This window comes from Dreissena polymorpha, chromosome 8 (genome assembly GCF_020536995.1).
Source record: "Dreissena polymorpha isolate Duluth1 chromosome 8, UMN_Dpol_1.0, whole genome shotgun sequence".
Lineage (NCBI taxonomy): Eukaryota > Metazoa > Mollusca > Bivalvia > Myida > Dreissenidae > Dreissena > Dreissena polymorpha.
Genome location: NC_068362.1, coordinates 103,938,376 through 103,952,368, shown reverse-complemented (window position 1 = coordinate 103,952,368; position 13,993 = coordinate 103,938,376). Strand labels below are relative to the sequence as shown.

Sequence of the window (13,993 nt, the reverse complement as noted above, 5' to 3'; positions counted from 1 at the left end):
GTCTGCCTGGTGCGGACATGAACTGATAACCGGTAAGTCATCATGACTTGCAAATGGTACGGATCACAAGATTTCAGGATTTTGCGAAGTAGTTAAACGTGTATGTTGTATATAAAAAATTGACACATCAAGCAATTTTGATACAAAATGGCTCGTCTGTTTGTATGAATATGCATACGTACATCAAAACCAAGTAAATATCTCAAAAGCTTTTGCATTCGCTTCAGATAACTGTTTTGGGATTGCATTTGCTTCGGCCGACGGGTTGAAACAGTCGTTAATTACATTATATATGATCACAATATATGAATTACCGTCACTTGTGCGAGAGAGTGATCCAACGATGACTGGCGAAACTAGTTAGGTTTTAATGGTTGGGATAAACCCTAAAGGAAACTTTAATGACGCGGATGGGTTTCTTGCTGAATATGAATGACATTTTGAGCAGAACGTTTCCATCACACATTCGATACCTGGCCAATAGAAAGTCTGCTATTTGTTTGCCAGCATCTTGTTCGTACCAAGATCATCTGGACATTGGTTGTTGTGTATATTGATTAGAACATCTAGTTGAAGCATACCGGAGACCACACTTTTTTTTAAAACAAGCGTCAACAAACCAGGTACGAAAGAGGCAACTATCAGTTTTTGTGTTAGTGCCGCTGCAACGATATTGTGGTAGTTTGTAAGTTGTTACTGTCGATTTGTAGCATTTGTTACCTTGGCGACGGGAACCAGACTGTATAAGGTTTTTGTAAGTAGTAAATTTTCCTGCGGCCCCGATGCGCTCTTGTTATCTGCCCTTTTCCTGCATGCTCGATTTTGGCGCGTTTGTTTGCCAGGCATTGCAGATATTTATTAGCCCCGTAGAGCCCCAACAGAGGTATACATTCGTTGTGTATAAGTAATTGCCTTTGCTCTTTAAAGCGTCGTATTGTAACTGTCTAATTTTCTGTTCGTAAGGCGTTCAACTTCAAAGTTGTTTTATGTTATCAGTTTTCGCGACTGAAATCTACCATGGCTTCCCCGAATTAACGACATTGGAATTACCTATTATTCTTTATATAAGTACTTGCCAGAATTAATCACTATTTAGATGTGTCATTAAATGTTTGTATTTTTCCTTAAATTTGTAGTTCGACGTATACGATTGTCATTGTTTAATAAATTCGAAGTCAAGCGTGACAAACGAAATTGTCTTCAGTCAACTCCCTGGGCTAAACTTACAAGCGAACTATTGGTTCATTTAACATCGACGTTCAGATGTTAAACCGTTATCGGACAACGATGGGATTCCGACGTCATTCATTGGATCAGTCGAACTCTTGGTTCATTTAACATCGACATTCAGATGTTAAACAGTTATCGGACAACGATGGTCTTCCGACGTCTTCCATTGGATCAGTCATACTCTGGTTCATTTAACATCGACATTCAGATGTTAAACAATTCTCGGACAACGATGGTCTTCCGACGTCTTCCAGTGGATTAGTCGACGATATTATGAACAACTCCATTCTTTTGCTTTGGATGGTTGTCGTAACGTACAATTCAATACAAATTACAATACAATACAATAGAAATTATATTTAAAGTCGGTGCATATATGAAACAATATAACATTAGCTTTTTATAGCTATTTCCCTTTACATATCTCACCATTGAAGAAACACAAACTTTGTGTTAATTTCTGCGAAACCGGAAGAAAATTCTACAGGTGTGGAACTATTTCTGCTTTCTATCGATGAAAGGAGCGTCGTGCGACTTTGTGAAGATGACGACGAAGTGTCTATAGTGTACAAACAAGATTGTCTCAGAGAAGAAACAACACGTGATGAGAGACCCTTTTGCAGTGACATTCAGTGACAGTGTTCTTGATGATATTTTTTTATAAATGTCACTCTTAGATTATGTTTTACACGACCTTTTGATTGGAAACTTTTTTGATTGTATATTGTTGAAACATATATATGACATTCTTGTGAAATTCCTCTTTTGACTTCATTTTTGTGATTTGTTTGATTTACTTTTACAGTATTTAGTACAGGGAAAGCTCATGCAGCTCTGTCACGAAATTTGTTTAAATTTTTGCTTAATTACTTATAGTTTACTTATTTTGAATTTTTACATCTGTACTTAAAAGTGAAGTACATTTTTTGAACATTTAATTAATTGTTTAAGCATTTACTTGAAAAATACTACTTTAGTAAAAGTAAGTGTGAATTTTAGAGTATGAGGATCAAATATTTGAAATTTACAATTTAAAGTTTGAACTTGCTTTGTGAGAGGTTTAAATGATTTGTATTACACTTGATTTTGCTGGTTTGTGCTGTTAGCTTTAAAAGAGATTTCAGCACTTAGCGATCACGTTTTGTCTGAGTACTTTTTGAAATTTACAATTTCATGTTTGAACTTACATTGTGAGAGGTCTTAATGATTTGTATTACACTTTATTTTGCTGTTTTGTGCTGTTAGCTTTAAAAGAGATTTCAGCACTTAATGATCAGTTTTTGTCTGAGTACTTTTTGAAATTTTCAATTTAATGTTTGAACTTGCATTGTGAGAAGTTTCATTGATTTGTATTACACTTGATCTTGCTGGTTTGTGCTGTTAGCTTTTAAAGAGATTTCAGCACTTAGTGATCACGTTGTGTCTGAGAACTTTTTTTATATCGTCGCCCTGTACTCCTAAGTTATTGGTTCTTGTAAGGTAGTCTAAAACGGCCGACAACCCTGCTGCAGATATTGGGGAAGAGTCTAGTGAAGTATTGGAAAAGCGTAATAGAACTCCAACCGAAAAGGGTCTTGCTTGGCAAATTGATAATCATGTTTGTGGCACAAGGTCGCTTATATCGCGTTGGCATCGTCGCGCGTCGCAATTGATTTCCCTTTTGTCGGATTCCGAAGATTCAAAAACAATAACGAAGGAACGGGACGGCTTGATTAGTATCATGAATGAGTAAAGTAATGAGTACGACAATTTGAGTCAGTTGAAATATGACGACACGGTCGAATTCAGTTCCATTCGTCAGAGATACGAGCCCATTGAGGTAGAATATCACAAACTTATAGCAAATGTTACAGAGGTTCTTCGTGGCATGAGGACATATGATGTAGAATTAAGGTCTTGTTCCGATACCTCACGCACAAGTAAGGCCTCACACTCTTCACATGCTTGTCGTTCCTTTAGTTAATCTGATATTGCTGCAAAAACGGCTGCACTGAAAGTTAAACTTAAATATCTTGACGTGGAATCCAATGCTAAATTGGAATTTGATAGAGTTAAAGCGCTGAGGCGATTAGAAATGTCCCAGGCAAATCTTGACGCAATGGATGAGCCTACATTTGACTTAATCCAGCCATCGAGATCTAGACCAGACACGGATCTGCTGCCGATTGATCGTGACCGTTTCACTGAAGAATATATTTTAGCCCATTCCATTGATGGTGACCAAGATTTGGTGAGACTTACCTGTCAAAAAACTAGTCAACCTTCTTAATTACCCGGACACTCTATAAAGCTAGATCCCTCCTATGATCTTGACTTTAGCCTGCCTCGTAGTGTTGCTTCTACTCCTAGTGGTTTCTCACATATGAATCCTATGGTTAGAGAGTTCTATCCAGACTCGAAATATTCATTTCATGCAGGACCAGCATTGGCGACGTCTAGCACTACGGCTCTTTCTAGAGGTCCCCTATTTTCTAATAGTGCCACTGTCCCTTCTAAAGCTTAACCAGTGAGTGCTCCAGCACCTAGTTATGATGCACAGCAAGGAGTCATCGAATTGGTCAAGTCCCTTGCCGAACAAGTTAGTCTTAGTAGACTTCCTCCCCCTGAGCCAACGGTTTTCAGTGGCGATCCTCTGAAATATCCAGGTTGGAAGGCAGCATTTCAGACGCTGATAGAACGTCGGAATATTCCATCAAATGAAAGAATTCATTATATTTCTTTCAAGTTCTAATGGAAATCAGCCTACTGATTTCGTTAATGGTGTGCCAAAATGGGTTCGTCCTCAGTGTCCTCTGTGTAAATACAACCCCGAACTTGACCTTTGCCGTAGATTTCTGGCAAAAACCATCTACGAGAGGAAGTCTTGTGCTAAAGATAATAATCTTTGTTTTGGTTGTTTGAATGTTGGTCATATCTCAAACAGATGTAAGGATAGGAAAAAATGCGAAACTTGCAGTAAGTTTCACCCAACGTCTCTTCATGGGTCTTTGGTTCCAACGAATAAAAAACATTCTCTTACAGACGCCAAAAAGGTTCAGAAGGGAGCAGGTGATCAGATTAATCAGTCCGGTCTAGCGTTAATGAGCAACGTTGGTGCCCAATGTAAGATCTCCATGATCGTTCCAGTTTACATATCCCATTGTGACGATCCTGACCGCGAGGTATTGGTTTATGCAATTCTTGATACTCAGTCCGATACTACCTTTGTTCTCTCAAACACTTGTGTTTCTCTTTGTGTGACAGATTCACCAGTTTATCTTGTTCTTTTCACTATGCATGCAGAGAACCAATTGATTCAGACCCAAAGGGTCCGTGGCTTGGTTGTGCGCGGTTTTGATAGCGCTTTTCGAATTCCTTTGCCAGACGCCTTCTGTAGGGACACGATACCTGGAAACAGAGATCACATTCCAACTCCTGATGTTGCCAGACTTTGGCCTCACCTTGAAGAAATTGCAGATAACTTGATTCCAATTTCATTATGCGACTGTGGACATCTTATTGGCTATAACTGTGCTAGAGCTCTTATGCCACGGGAGATCTTTCCACCGGTTGGAAACGGACCTTACGGTCAGCGTACATATCTTGGCTGGAGCATTGTGGGTATTGTTGATCCAAATCAGACGTTAGATGCCCCTGCCGATTGCATAGGTATAAGTCATCGCATTTGTACACGTGAAGTTCATCCCACACTTGTTTCTGAGGCTGGTAGCATGAGTAGTGTGTCCTTCTCCTTCCCTGCTACTATTAAGGTGACTGGAACGTCAGATGTAGTTCGTATGTTAGAACTAGATTTAGTCGATCGAGGTGTGTCTGGTGTTAGCGGTCCTCAGGAAGATAAACAATTCATGAGACTTATGAGTCAGGGAATTTCTATGATAGATGGTCATTATTCAATGCCTTTGCCTTTCAAAGTTGATCCCCCCTCGCTGCCCTGTAACAAAGAAATGGCTCTAAGGCGTCTGAATAGCCTTCGGAAGCGGCTTGTGTCAAATGGAGAATACCGCAGTCAGTACATGACAATTCCTAGACTTGAGTTAACCGCTGCCACTGGTTCGGTCAGGGTCAGTAATCTGTTGAAGAAGGAGCTACCGTTTGAACATGTAACTGAATACTTTTGGACGGACACCAAAGTGGTATTGGGATACATTTCAAACGATTCCAAACGATTCCACGTCTTTGTTGCAAACCGTGTACAGCTTATAAGAGACCTTACTGATCCGTCTCAATGGAGATACGTTGAAACGAAGCATAATGTTACAGACACAGCTTCTCGCGGAGCATCCATTTCAGAGTTGGTCGATTCCAACTGGTTTAAAGGCACCAACTTCCTTTTGGAAAAGAGCAGCGTTCCTGCTCCAGTAGTTAGTGAAGATTACTCTTCGTTGCAAGATAATGACCCAGAGCTTAAGTCCCAATGCTTCTCAACACTTGTTAACTCTTTTCCGTCCCGTCTAGAGCGACTGGAGTACTTCTCTGATTAGAATCGTGCCAATTGTGCAATTGCGCTGTGTTTGCGTTTCAAACATCTTTTAATGGAAAGGAGAGTAAAAAGGCCAAGGTCTGAAACACAAAATTTAAAGTCACTTAAATCTCGGACATTCCAACGCCCCTCAGTTGATGACCTTCATCAGGCAGAAGTAGAGATCCTAAAGCTGGTCCAAGCGGATAATTTTGAGAAAGAAGTCATCTCTCTACAGTGTCAAAGTTCTGTTAAACTACCTGCTGTCAGTAGGGACTCGTGTCTTTATAGGCTTTCTCCTGTCATTGATGAAGTCGGTCTCATTCGTGTTGGGGGTCGCATGAACAATGCGTCATTTAATTACGGTACTTCACATCCTGTCATTTTACCTCGCAAGTGTCACATAACTAAGCTCATAATAAGGCATTACCATGAACGTGTTCAACACCAAGGGCGTGGCATGACTTCCAACGAGTTAAGTGAAAATGGTTACTGGGTAATCGGATGCAGTTCAGCCGTCTCTGATCTGATACATCATTGCACAGTCTGTCGTAAGTTTCGTGGTCATCTCCAAGATCAAAGAATGTCGGATCTTCTCTTCGACAGAGTTGATCCCGCTCCTCCATTCTCCTATTGTGGTGTAGATTTCTTTTGCCCCTTTTATGTTCGAGAAGGCAAAACAGGATTTGAAACGGTATGGTGTTTTATTCACATGCTTCACTTGTCGTTCTATTCACATTGAAATAGCAAACATACTGGATACCCATTCTTACATAAATGCTCTTCGTCGCTTTCTGTCTTTAAGGGGACCAATCCGCCAGTTAAGATCTGACCGAGGAACAAATTTTGTAGGCGCTGAAAGAGAACTTAGAGAAGCAGTTCCAGAAATGAACAGTGATTAGATAACTGACTATCTTCTTAAGGAAGGTTGTGACAACTTTGTTTTCAAACCCAACGTGCCTTCAGCAAGCCACATGGGTGGGGTTTGGAAACGTCAGATAGGCACTGTCCGAAACATTATATCGGACCTTTTACATAACTTTGGGGGTCAACTTGACGATGAAGCTGTACGTACATTTGCATGCGAAGTAACTGCAATTGTTAATAGCAGACCCCTGTTGGTTGAGAACTTAAATGATCCTTTGTCTGCGGAGCCGCTCACCCCAAATCACTTGCTGACTATGAAATCGAAGATCCTCCTTCCGCCCCCTGGCAATTTTATAAGAACTGACCTGTATACTCGTAGAAGGTAGAAACGTATCCTATATCTGGCAAATGAGTTTTGGAACCGATGGAGAAAAGAGTATTTGAATAACCTGCAAGTGAGATAAAAAAGGATCTCTACCAAGCGAAACATCAGGGTTAATGATGTTGTTTTAGCTAAGGATGAAAATTTGCCTCGTAATAAGTGGAAACTTGTTGTAGTTGTAAATGCAATTCCAGATCAAGACGGTATGGTCCGAAAGGTGGGCGTGAAGACAAATGTCATTTCCTTTGATGATAAAGGGAAAGCAGTTAAGTGCATAACACACTTAGAGAGACCTATACATAATCTTGTATTGCTGCAAGAAGCAAGTGAATCTTAAGGATCATGTACTGTCTTCAAATGGGTTCATCCCCGTCGAGGAGCATTAGCATTTGTTACTTGGACTTATAAATTAATGCTTATTAATTGCTGCGGTTGTATATGTATACATACATTGTATGTTGCACATACCTTTGCATGATTCAAAGTTTAATGAACATAAGATTTCATAACCTAATGAACATGTTTCGACATTGTTTCATTGAACTATGTAGATGTGGAAAATTAGTTAATTAGCTAATTTTGGGGAGCCATGTAAGTGCCGCCGCAAAGATATTGTGGTAGTTTGTAAGTTGTTACTGTCGATTTGTAGCATTTGCTACCTTGGCGACGGGAACCAGAGAGTATAAAGTTCTTGTTAGTAGTTAATTTTCCTGCGTTCATTTGCCCTTTTCCTGCATGCTCGTTTTTGGCGCCGTTCGTTTGCCAGGCATTACAGATATTTATTAGGCCCGTAGAGCCCCCAAAGAGGTATATATTCGTTGTTTTTAAGTAATTGCCTTTGCTCTTTAAAGCGTCGTATTGTAACTGTCTAATTTTCTGTTCGTTAGGCGTTTAACTTCAAAGTTGTTTTATGTTATCATTTTTCGCGACTGAAATCTACCATGGCTTCCCCGAATTAACGACATTGGCATTACCTATTATTCTTTATATATGTATTTGCCAGAATTAATCACTATTTAGATGTGTCATTAAATGTATGTATTTTTTCTTTAATTTGTAGTTCGACGTAGACGATTGTAATTGTTTAATAAATTTGAAGTCAAACGTAACAAACAAAATTGTCTTCAGTCAACTCCCCGGGCTAAACTTAAAATGCTTACCTATTCCATATAGCAATTATTTGATAAAAAACTTGGGACCATACAGGTATAGAAGTAGAATGCTCAATAGCATTGATGAGGAAACTCACAGAACTATCTTGCCTTGTTAGGTCTGAAGCTGTAGTTTTGTCACAAAAGTGGTGGTGGTTTGAAGGTGGACGCTTATGTTTCACTAAGTGTAACTATTCGCACCGTGTCTTCTGAGTTTAAAGTAGTTAATTGAGGTACAATGACACACAGCGGTTCAATATTTGATTGTTCGATTTGTGGATTTGTGGAAAGGGCATTAGCGATTCTGTGCTGGATACTCTTACGATGTACCAATGTTACATCATAATTCCAAGCCAGCGCTCTACATGTCCCGTTAGCTGTTTGATATTGCGCATTCAAGGCTGGTGTCATTGTCATTGCGTAACACTTTTGGCTGACCATGGAAGTATTGATGGAAGGACTTTAAGTTATAAACCATGTCCTTTTCTTGTAGCTCAGTTTTTTTATATGTTGCAACAATATCGTTACCGTTTTAAACTTGGGAGAATACAGCTTTAGTAAACCGGTCTGATGAATCAGTGTCTAGGTAGAACAAATTGTGTGTTTGTTACAGGATAATCTTAATTTGGAAATTATGTTAAGGTTTCGTTGACGTTATTGAACACTCGTCATCCCAGATATATGTGTTGCTCTTTTCAGCAAAAAATGTGTATTGGTGTGGCGATTTTAGCAAAGCAGTGAACAAACCGTAGATAATAATTATGCCTTAAAAGAACGTTACTTCCATAGCATTCCTGGTTAAGGTTGTGTCTTCTGAATTATTTGGAGATAAACAATTTGTCAAGACAGTCATCATCCCTTGGAAGATATAATCTTTGACTGTAACATCATTTAGTTGTGTTGATAATAGTCTGCACAAAATCTGTAAAAGCCATTAGGCGTTATTTACAAAAAAGCCAGGACTGGCCCATTAACTATTTGATTGTTCAATTATGCTTATATGTAGCATTTTGTTAACTTTATCTTTTTGTCGCTTTCCAAAACTTTTAATTGCCGCATTGAAGTATGAGTGCTTTGACCAATATAGTATGCAGTTTTTGAGAACACACTTTGATAAAGAAGATCATGCAAACCTGGCTTTTCTGGCTTATTTAAATTGTAAAGCTTCTTTGATAAAGGTCAACCAGATGGTCAAGCTATTCATAATAATTTATAGTTTCCTGGACCGATGAAATAGATTCACATTCAAGGTCATGAACAAAGTAAAAAAATATGAAGAACAAGTTTCTGTGTGGGTGTTTGTTCTTCACTGTAACGTCAGATTGACCAAGTTTTAAAATATTAAAAATAAGCAAGTTGGAAATCTTATTAACATGACAAACTATTATGCAAATTCCAAGTATGCCACGGGGCCTGTAGACAGTTCTTCCATGACATTCTGTGATAAACGTTCTTTAAGATATATCTCGACCGAAATCAGATTTCGTAAATAAGACGGACTATTTTAAAGTCTTTTGTAGCTGAACTTTGCATGACTGGTTTACTTGACCACAAGTCTTAATTGTAAAACATGTCCACAAATAATTAAACATGACCGTTTGTTATTGATGGTATCAACATATTGTTCGATAAAATCTTGTCATATAATGTCCTCTCCTAACCTTTAAAAGACACTACATGATTGGACATAATATTTAACTTAACATTCGGACAATAAAAGTGACCCTTCCGCTGACTGCCAAAGGTTTCTCATTCCCCGTCTTGAGAACATTTGAAAAAGGAAGTTTAAATTAAACTTACTCGATGAAATGCTTCGTCGGGAACCGAGGATGATGTTGTACCAATGAGAACATTTATAGGAATAAATGTGTGATAGAAACCGTTATAATATGTTAAATGCGATCCAAAAGTATCTGAATGAATTTGTCGTATGTCGTTTCTTATATTGGCCATTTTGTAGAAATGTAGTTTAATGTAGTTTTCCTTTATACGAGTATGTGTGCGACTTCCATCTTCAGCGCACAATTTTTTTACTTTAGTCCGGTGGTCTATGGTTAATAGTGCTTGTTTTGTAAATTTTCTCGTGGTATATTTATGACGTTAAGTCGCGTGCGAGGATTTGCAATGTGCGGACACGATGTCCATAAGTTCATGTAGCTAGGAGAAAAGCATCCGAAACATTTATTTGACTTCCTTTGCGGTGCGTATTCATAAAAACTCTTGTTTGCCGCGTTTCTTTGAAACATTTGTTCGGGAGCAGTTTGATATTAGTCGGAAGCCGATTTTTCCCAAAGCTGAATAAAGTTGTCGTCATTTTAGGCTATCGATTCTACGCTAACACAGAACTATTCTGTGCTGTGACTTTTCAGTCACAAAGATTGACGCTAAATAATGGGGCTAATCTTTCTTACAACCTCCTCCTAAGTGTTCCATACTCGCGCCGCTCAAAATTTGTAAAGCACAAGTACCTTTCAGACTCAGTCGGGACACGTGTCATTGGGTCCTTTTTGTTGCAATCACATAAATGCGAGCATTTCCTTATTATGTGTCAGGCTTACCTTTTTTGTTTAAATTTAAAAGTGTGTGTGATAATTGTGTGTATGTTGTTCGTTCGTTCGGAGCGACAGCTGTGTTAAAAGAACCTTGATGAATTGTCTTAAATCGGAAAAGAACGTGCAACCGGTCTTCTACTGAATCGAAGTTGTTTGAAGTCGTTAGTCTCTAATGTGCTAATACAGTGATTCGTATTGAATGAAATATCAAGATATGGAATGCCATTATTATTGATGCTATTAAAAGATATACAAATCAAGCAGGGTTGAGATTTAAATTATATTAAACTAAGACATCATATCCCACTTCTGACTACACAATTGTAAAACACAAATGCTGTTTTAGTCGTGAGCGATGAAACTAACTAAACCACAGAGAAGTTTGAAATTAGTTAACGAAACAACGGTATTGTTCCCTCATCGTTTCCCATTATCGAAACCCATATAGTTGAAAACAGCTATAATCAAAGAAATGGCGCTCAGTTCCAGGAAGTACGATGTTCTTCACCCAGCCAACGGGGCCAATTGAAATATTTTAATCATTCAAAATAGAATTGACAATATGAAAATAAATAGGTATAGCTATGTCTGTACCATTGCCTATCCTGGCATGGAGGTACATGTTGGGAAAAGTGTGCGGTGCGGCGCGTGAATATTTATGTCATTGACATAGTTCAATTGTGTGTGTATTTCGAAGTTAATGAGGTTCTTTCAAACATGAAGTTGCTTTTTGAGGACCCGGCGTGTACCCCTGTACTCATACCTAATTAACTTCCTAGACTCACGAAAGCTGGGACAAATTTTTGAAAGATATCTTCTTTTTTTTCAGCTATTTGTAAGCTGAAGCTTTTAAAGTTTTGTGTTATGTGTTGTGGGTGTTGCGGCGGGAAAAATGTTGAGTATCCGCAGAAAACCCCATCTTTACGATATGGTTACCAACAATCAAAAACACTGACATGCTTTAGGGAATGTGGATTGAACACAGAATGCACAAACATGTACTAATGCCTAACTAACTTCCTAGACTCACGAAAGCTGGGACAAATTTTTGAATAATATCTTCTTTTTTTTCAGCTGACAGACAGACAGACAGACAGACAGACAGACAGACAGACAGACATGACAGACAGACAGACAGACAGACAGACAGACAGACAGACAGACAGACAGACAGGACAAGACAGACAGACAGACAGACAGACAGACAGACAGACAGACAGACAGACAGACAGACAGACAGACAGACAGACAGACAGACAGACAGACAGACAGACAGACAGACAGACAGACAGACAGACAGACAGACAGACAGACAGACAGACAGACAGACAGACAGTCAGGCAGACCATAAACAATATACCCCCGATCATTCTATCCGGGGGCATAAAAATCAAATAATTTGAGGAATTAGAACAGTCATATATATTGTAAGTAATTGTAAACTTAAATGCATTTTGTTTTAATTTGAATAATGCTTACTTCGGACAACGTAAACGGCAGGCTGTTACACGTTTATCCGTATAAATCCTTCTTATTCGTTGTAACCCAGTTATATCGTAGCGAACCGCTGATAATTACAATGCGTCTTAAGGATTGTTCCATCTAAACTTTGACTTAAAATTTTGCATGCCCATCTATAAACAACAAAATTCAAGCATGTAGACATATTTCGACAGCAGCAGTTTCACACGGCGAACGGTTAACGTAATGAAGAATTGGTAATTTAAGCTTTGGAACAAATAAAACAAATTATAAAGATAAACACGCGAGTCAATTGACACTTATGGTGTATTAGTGCTGGGGTTGTGCCGTTTTGTTCAAACTTGGCCTGAATAATTTGGTTTGGTGACTTACATAGGGTTCCGCCCTTGGTCTTCTTGCAATAAACCTCATTTGCTACTAATACTACAGACCCGGTTTACAATCCTCTCCTTAACGATGTGGTGCAAGAATGACCAAAATAGCTAGGCAAAGTTACAATACTGCAACATTAGTAAATAAACAGTAATCATTACTTTTCTCCCTTGGTTTACATATAAATAAATGTCTGCATTTCATGTGTTGAGAAAATTCTTCGTTGTTTATTATTATTTTTGATAATGCATTTGTTGTTTTTCTTTCTACTATAAAACAATCGCATTTCCGAAATATATTGATCAAACAACGGTCGATTTTTACTATCCGGATTAACGCCCTCACAAAATATGACAACGAAGTATAATTTCAAATTATATTTTAGTTAACGAGTTCAGGAATTTTTTCTTTAGCGAGAAATTAACAAAACATGTTATAACGTGTCGGTGAATATCGGTTCTTTTCCATAACTTTTTTTACTATTTGTGAAACGTTATATAAACCTATAATATACAAATATATCCAAATCTATACTTTTCTTAATACACGATATGGGTTTTTTTATGACGTCATTACACCAAAATAACGTTTTGACTTTAGTCAATCAAAGAATATTTCTCCAATAAAAAAGGATACTTAAACAATGAAAATTCTCCACGAGGTATCTTTCATATGAAAATTGATATAATCTGTGAAGAAAAAATATATAAAAATCCATGAGGGACTGGACTTTTCGGGAATGTTAATTTTTGCGATTGTCAAATGAACGTATCGCATTTAATACAGCATAATTATGTAATGTTTGTGTAACCCCTATACAATCAGTTATGCAAAAGCAGGGAAATCGCACATGCATTTTAACATCGCTAAATTTTCTCTCTTGTGCAATGTTTTCAGAATGCCCCCTCTGTAAGGACTAAAGGCTTTAAGCCACTTGTCGAATCTAAGCACCATAATACTGCAATACAAAACAAGTTTCAATTTTATATATTTTTACATTAAGGGTAGCGGTATTCGGCATTTTGTCAAATGCAATCGGCCTTGTACCTTACATTCGTCAATCAGCAAAAGGCATGGTGTCCCGGGATTCTTTAAACGGTTTAAAGTGCCAGACCAATCATCGCATGGCCAATTTATGATTATGATTACCTGTATTGTTTACTTATGGCGTAAGCAGTTTACCATGGTGAATGCACAACAATTGATATCATCAGGCCACACCAATATGACTTACTCGTCTAGTTTACCTCCGTGTTTGTTAACTGTTTTTGACGTAATTTCTTCTAGGATAACACACAAGGTGAATTAATAAAGCGATTTTTTCTTGAGTGATTAATAAATCGAAAAGCTGATGCAGGGTTCGATAATAGCCAGCAAAAAAACTATCATGTCCCGAGAGCTTCAGCAAAAATGAAGCAGTAGTTCGAATGACATTTAATGACAAATGACAAACCAAACAACCGACCTTCCTACAAACACAACGATTAACATGGTGATC

General features: G+C 38.1%; 1 protein-coding gene across 1 annotated transcript in view; it reads left to right on the top strand.

The window, feature by feature from the left end:
- The window catches only part of LOC127840786 (uncharacterized), a 52,907-nt gene extending 47,196 nt beyond the window's left edge, over nt 1-5,711 (top strand). Inside the window, exons 7-8 of the mRNA XM_052369196.1 lie at nt 3,738-3,908; nt 4,252-5,711. Of these exons, the coding sequence (XP_052225156.1) occupies nt 3,738-3,908; nt 4,252-5,711 (1,631 nt within the window). The remainder of the gene's footprint in view (nt 1-3,737; nt 3,909-4,251) is intronic.
- The last annotated feature ends 8,282 nt before the right edge of the window (nt 5,712-13,993 follow it).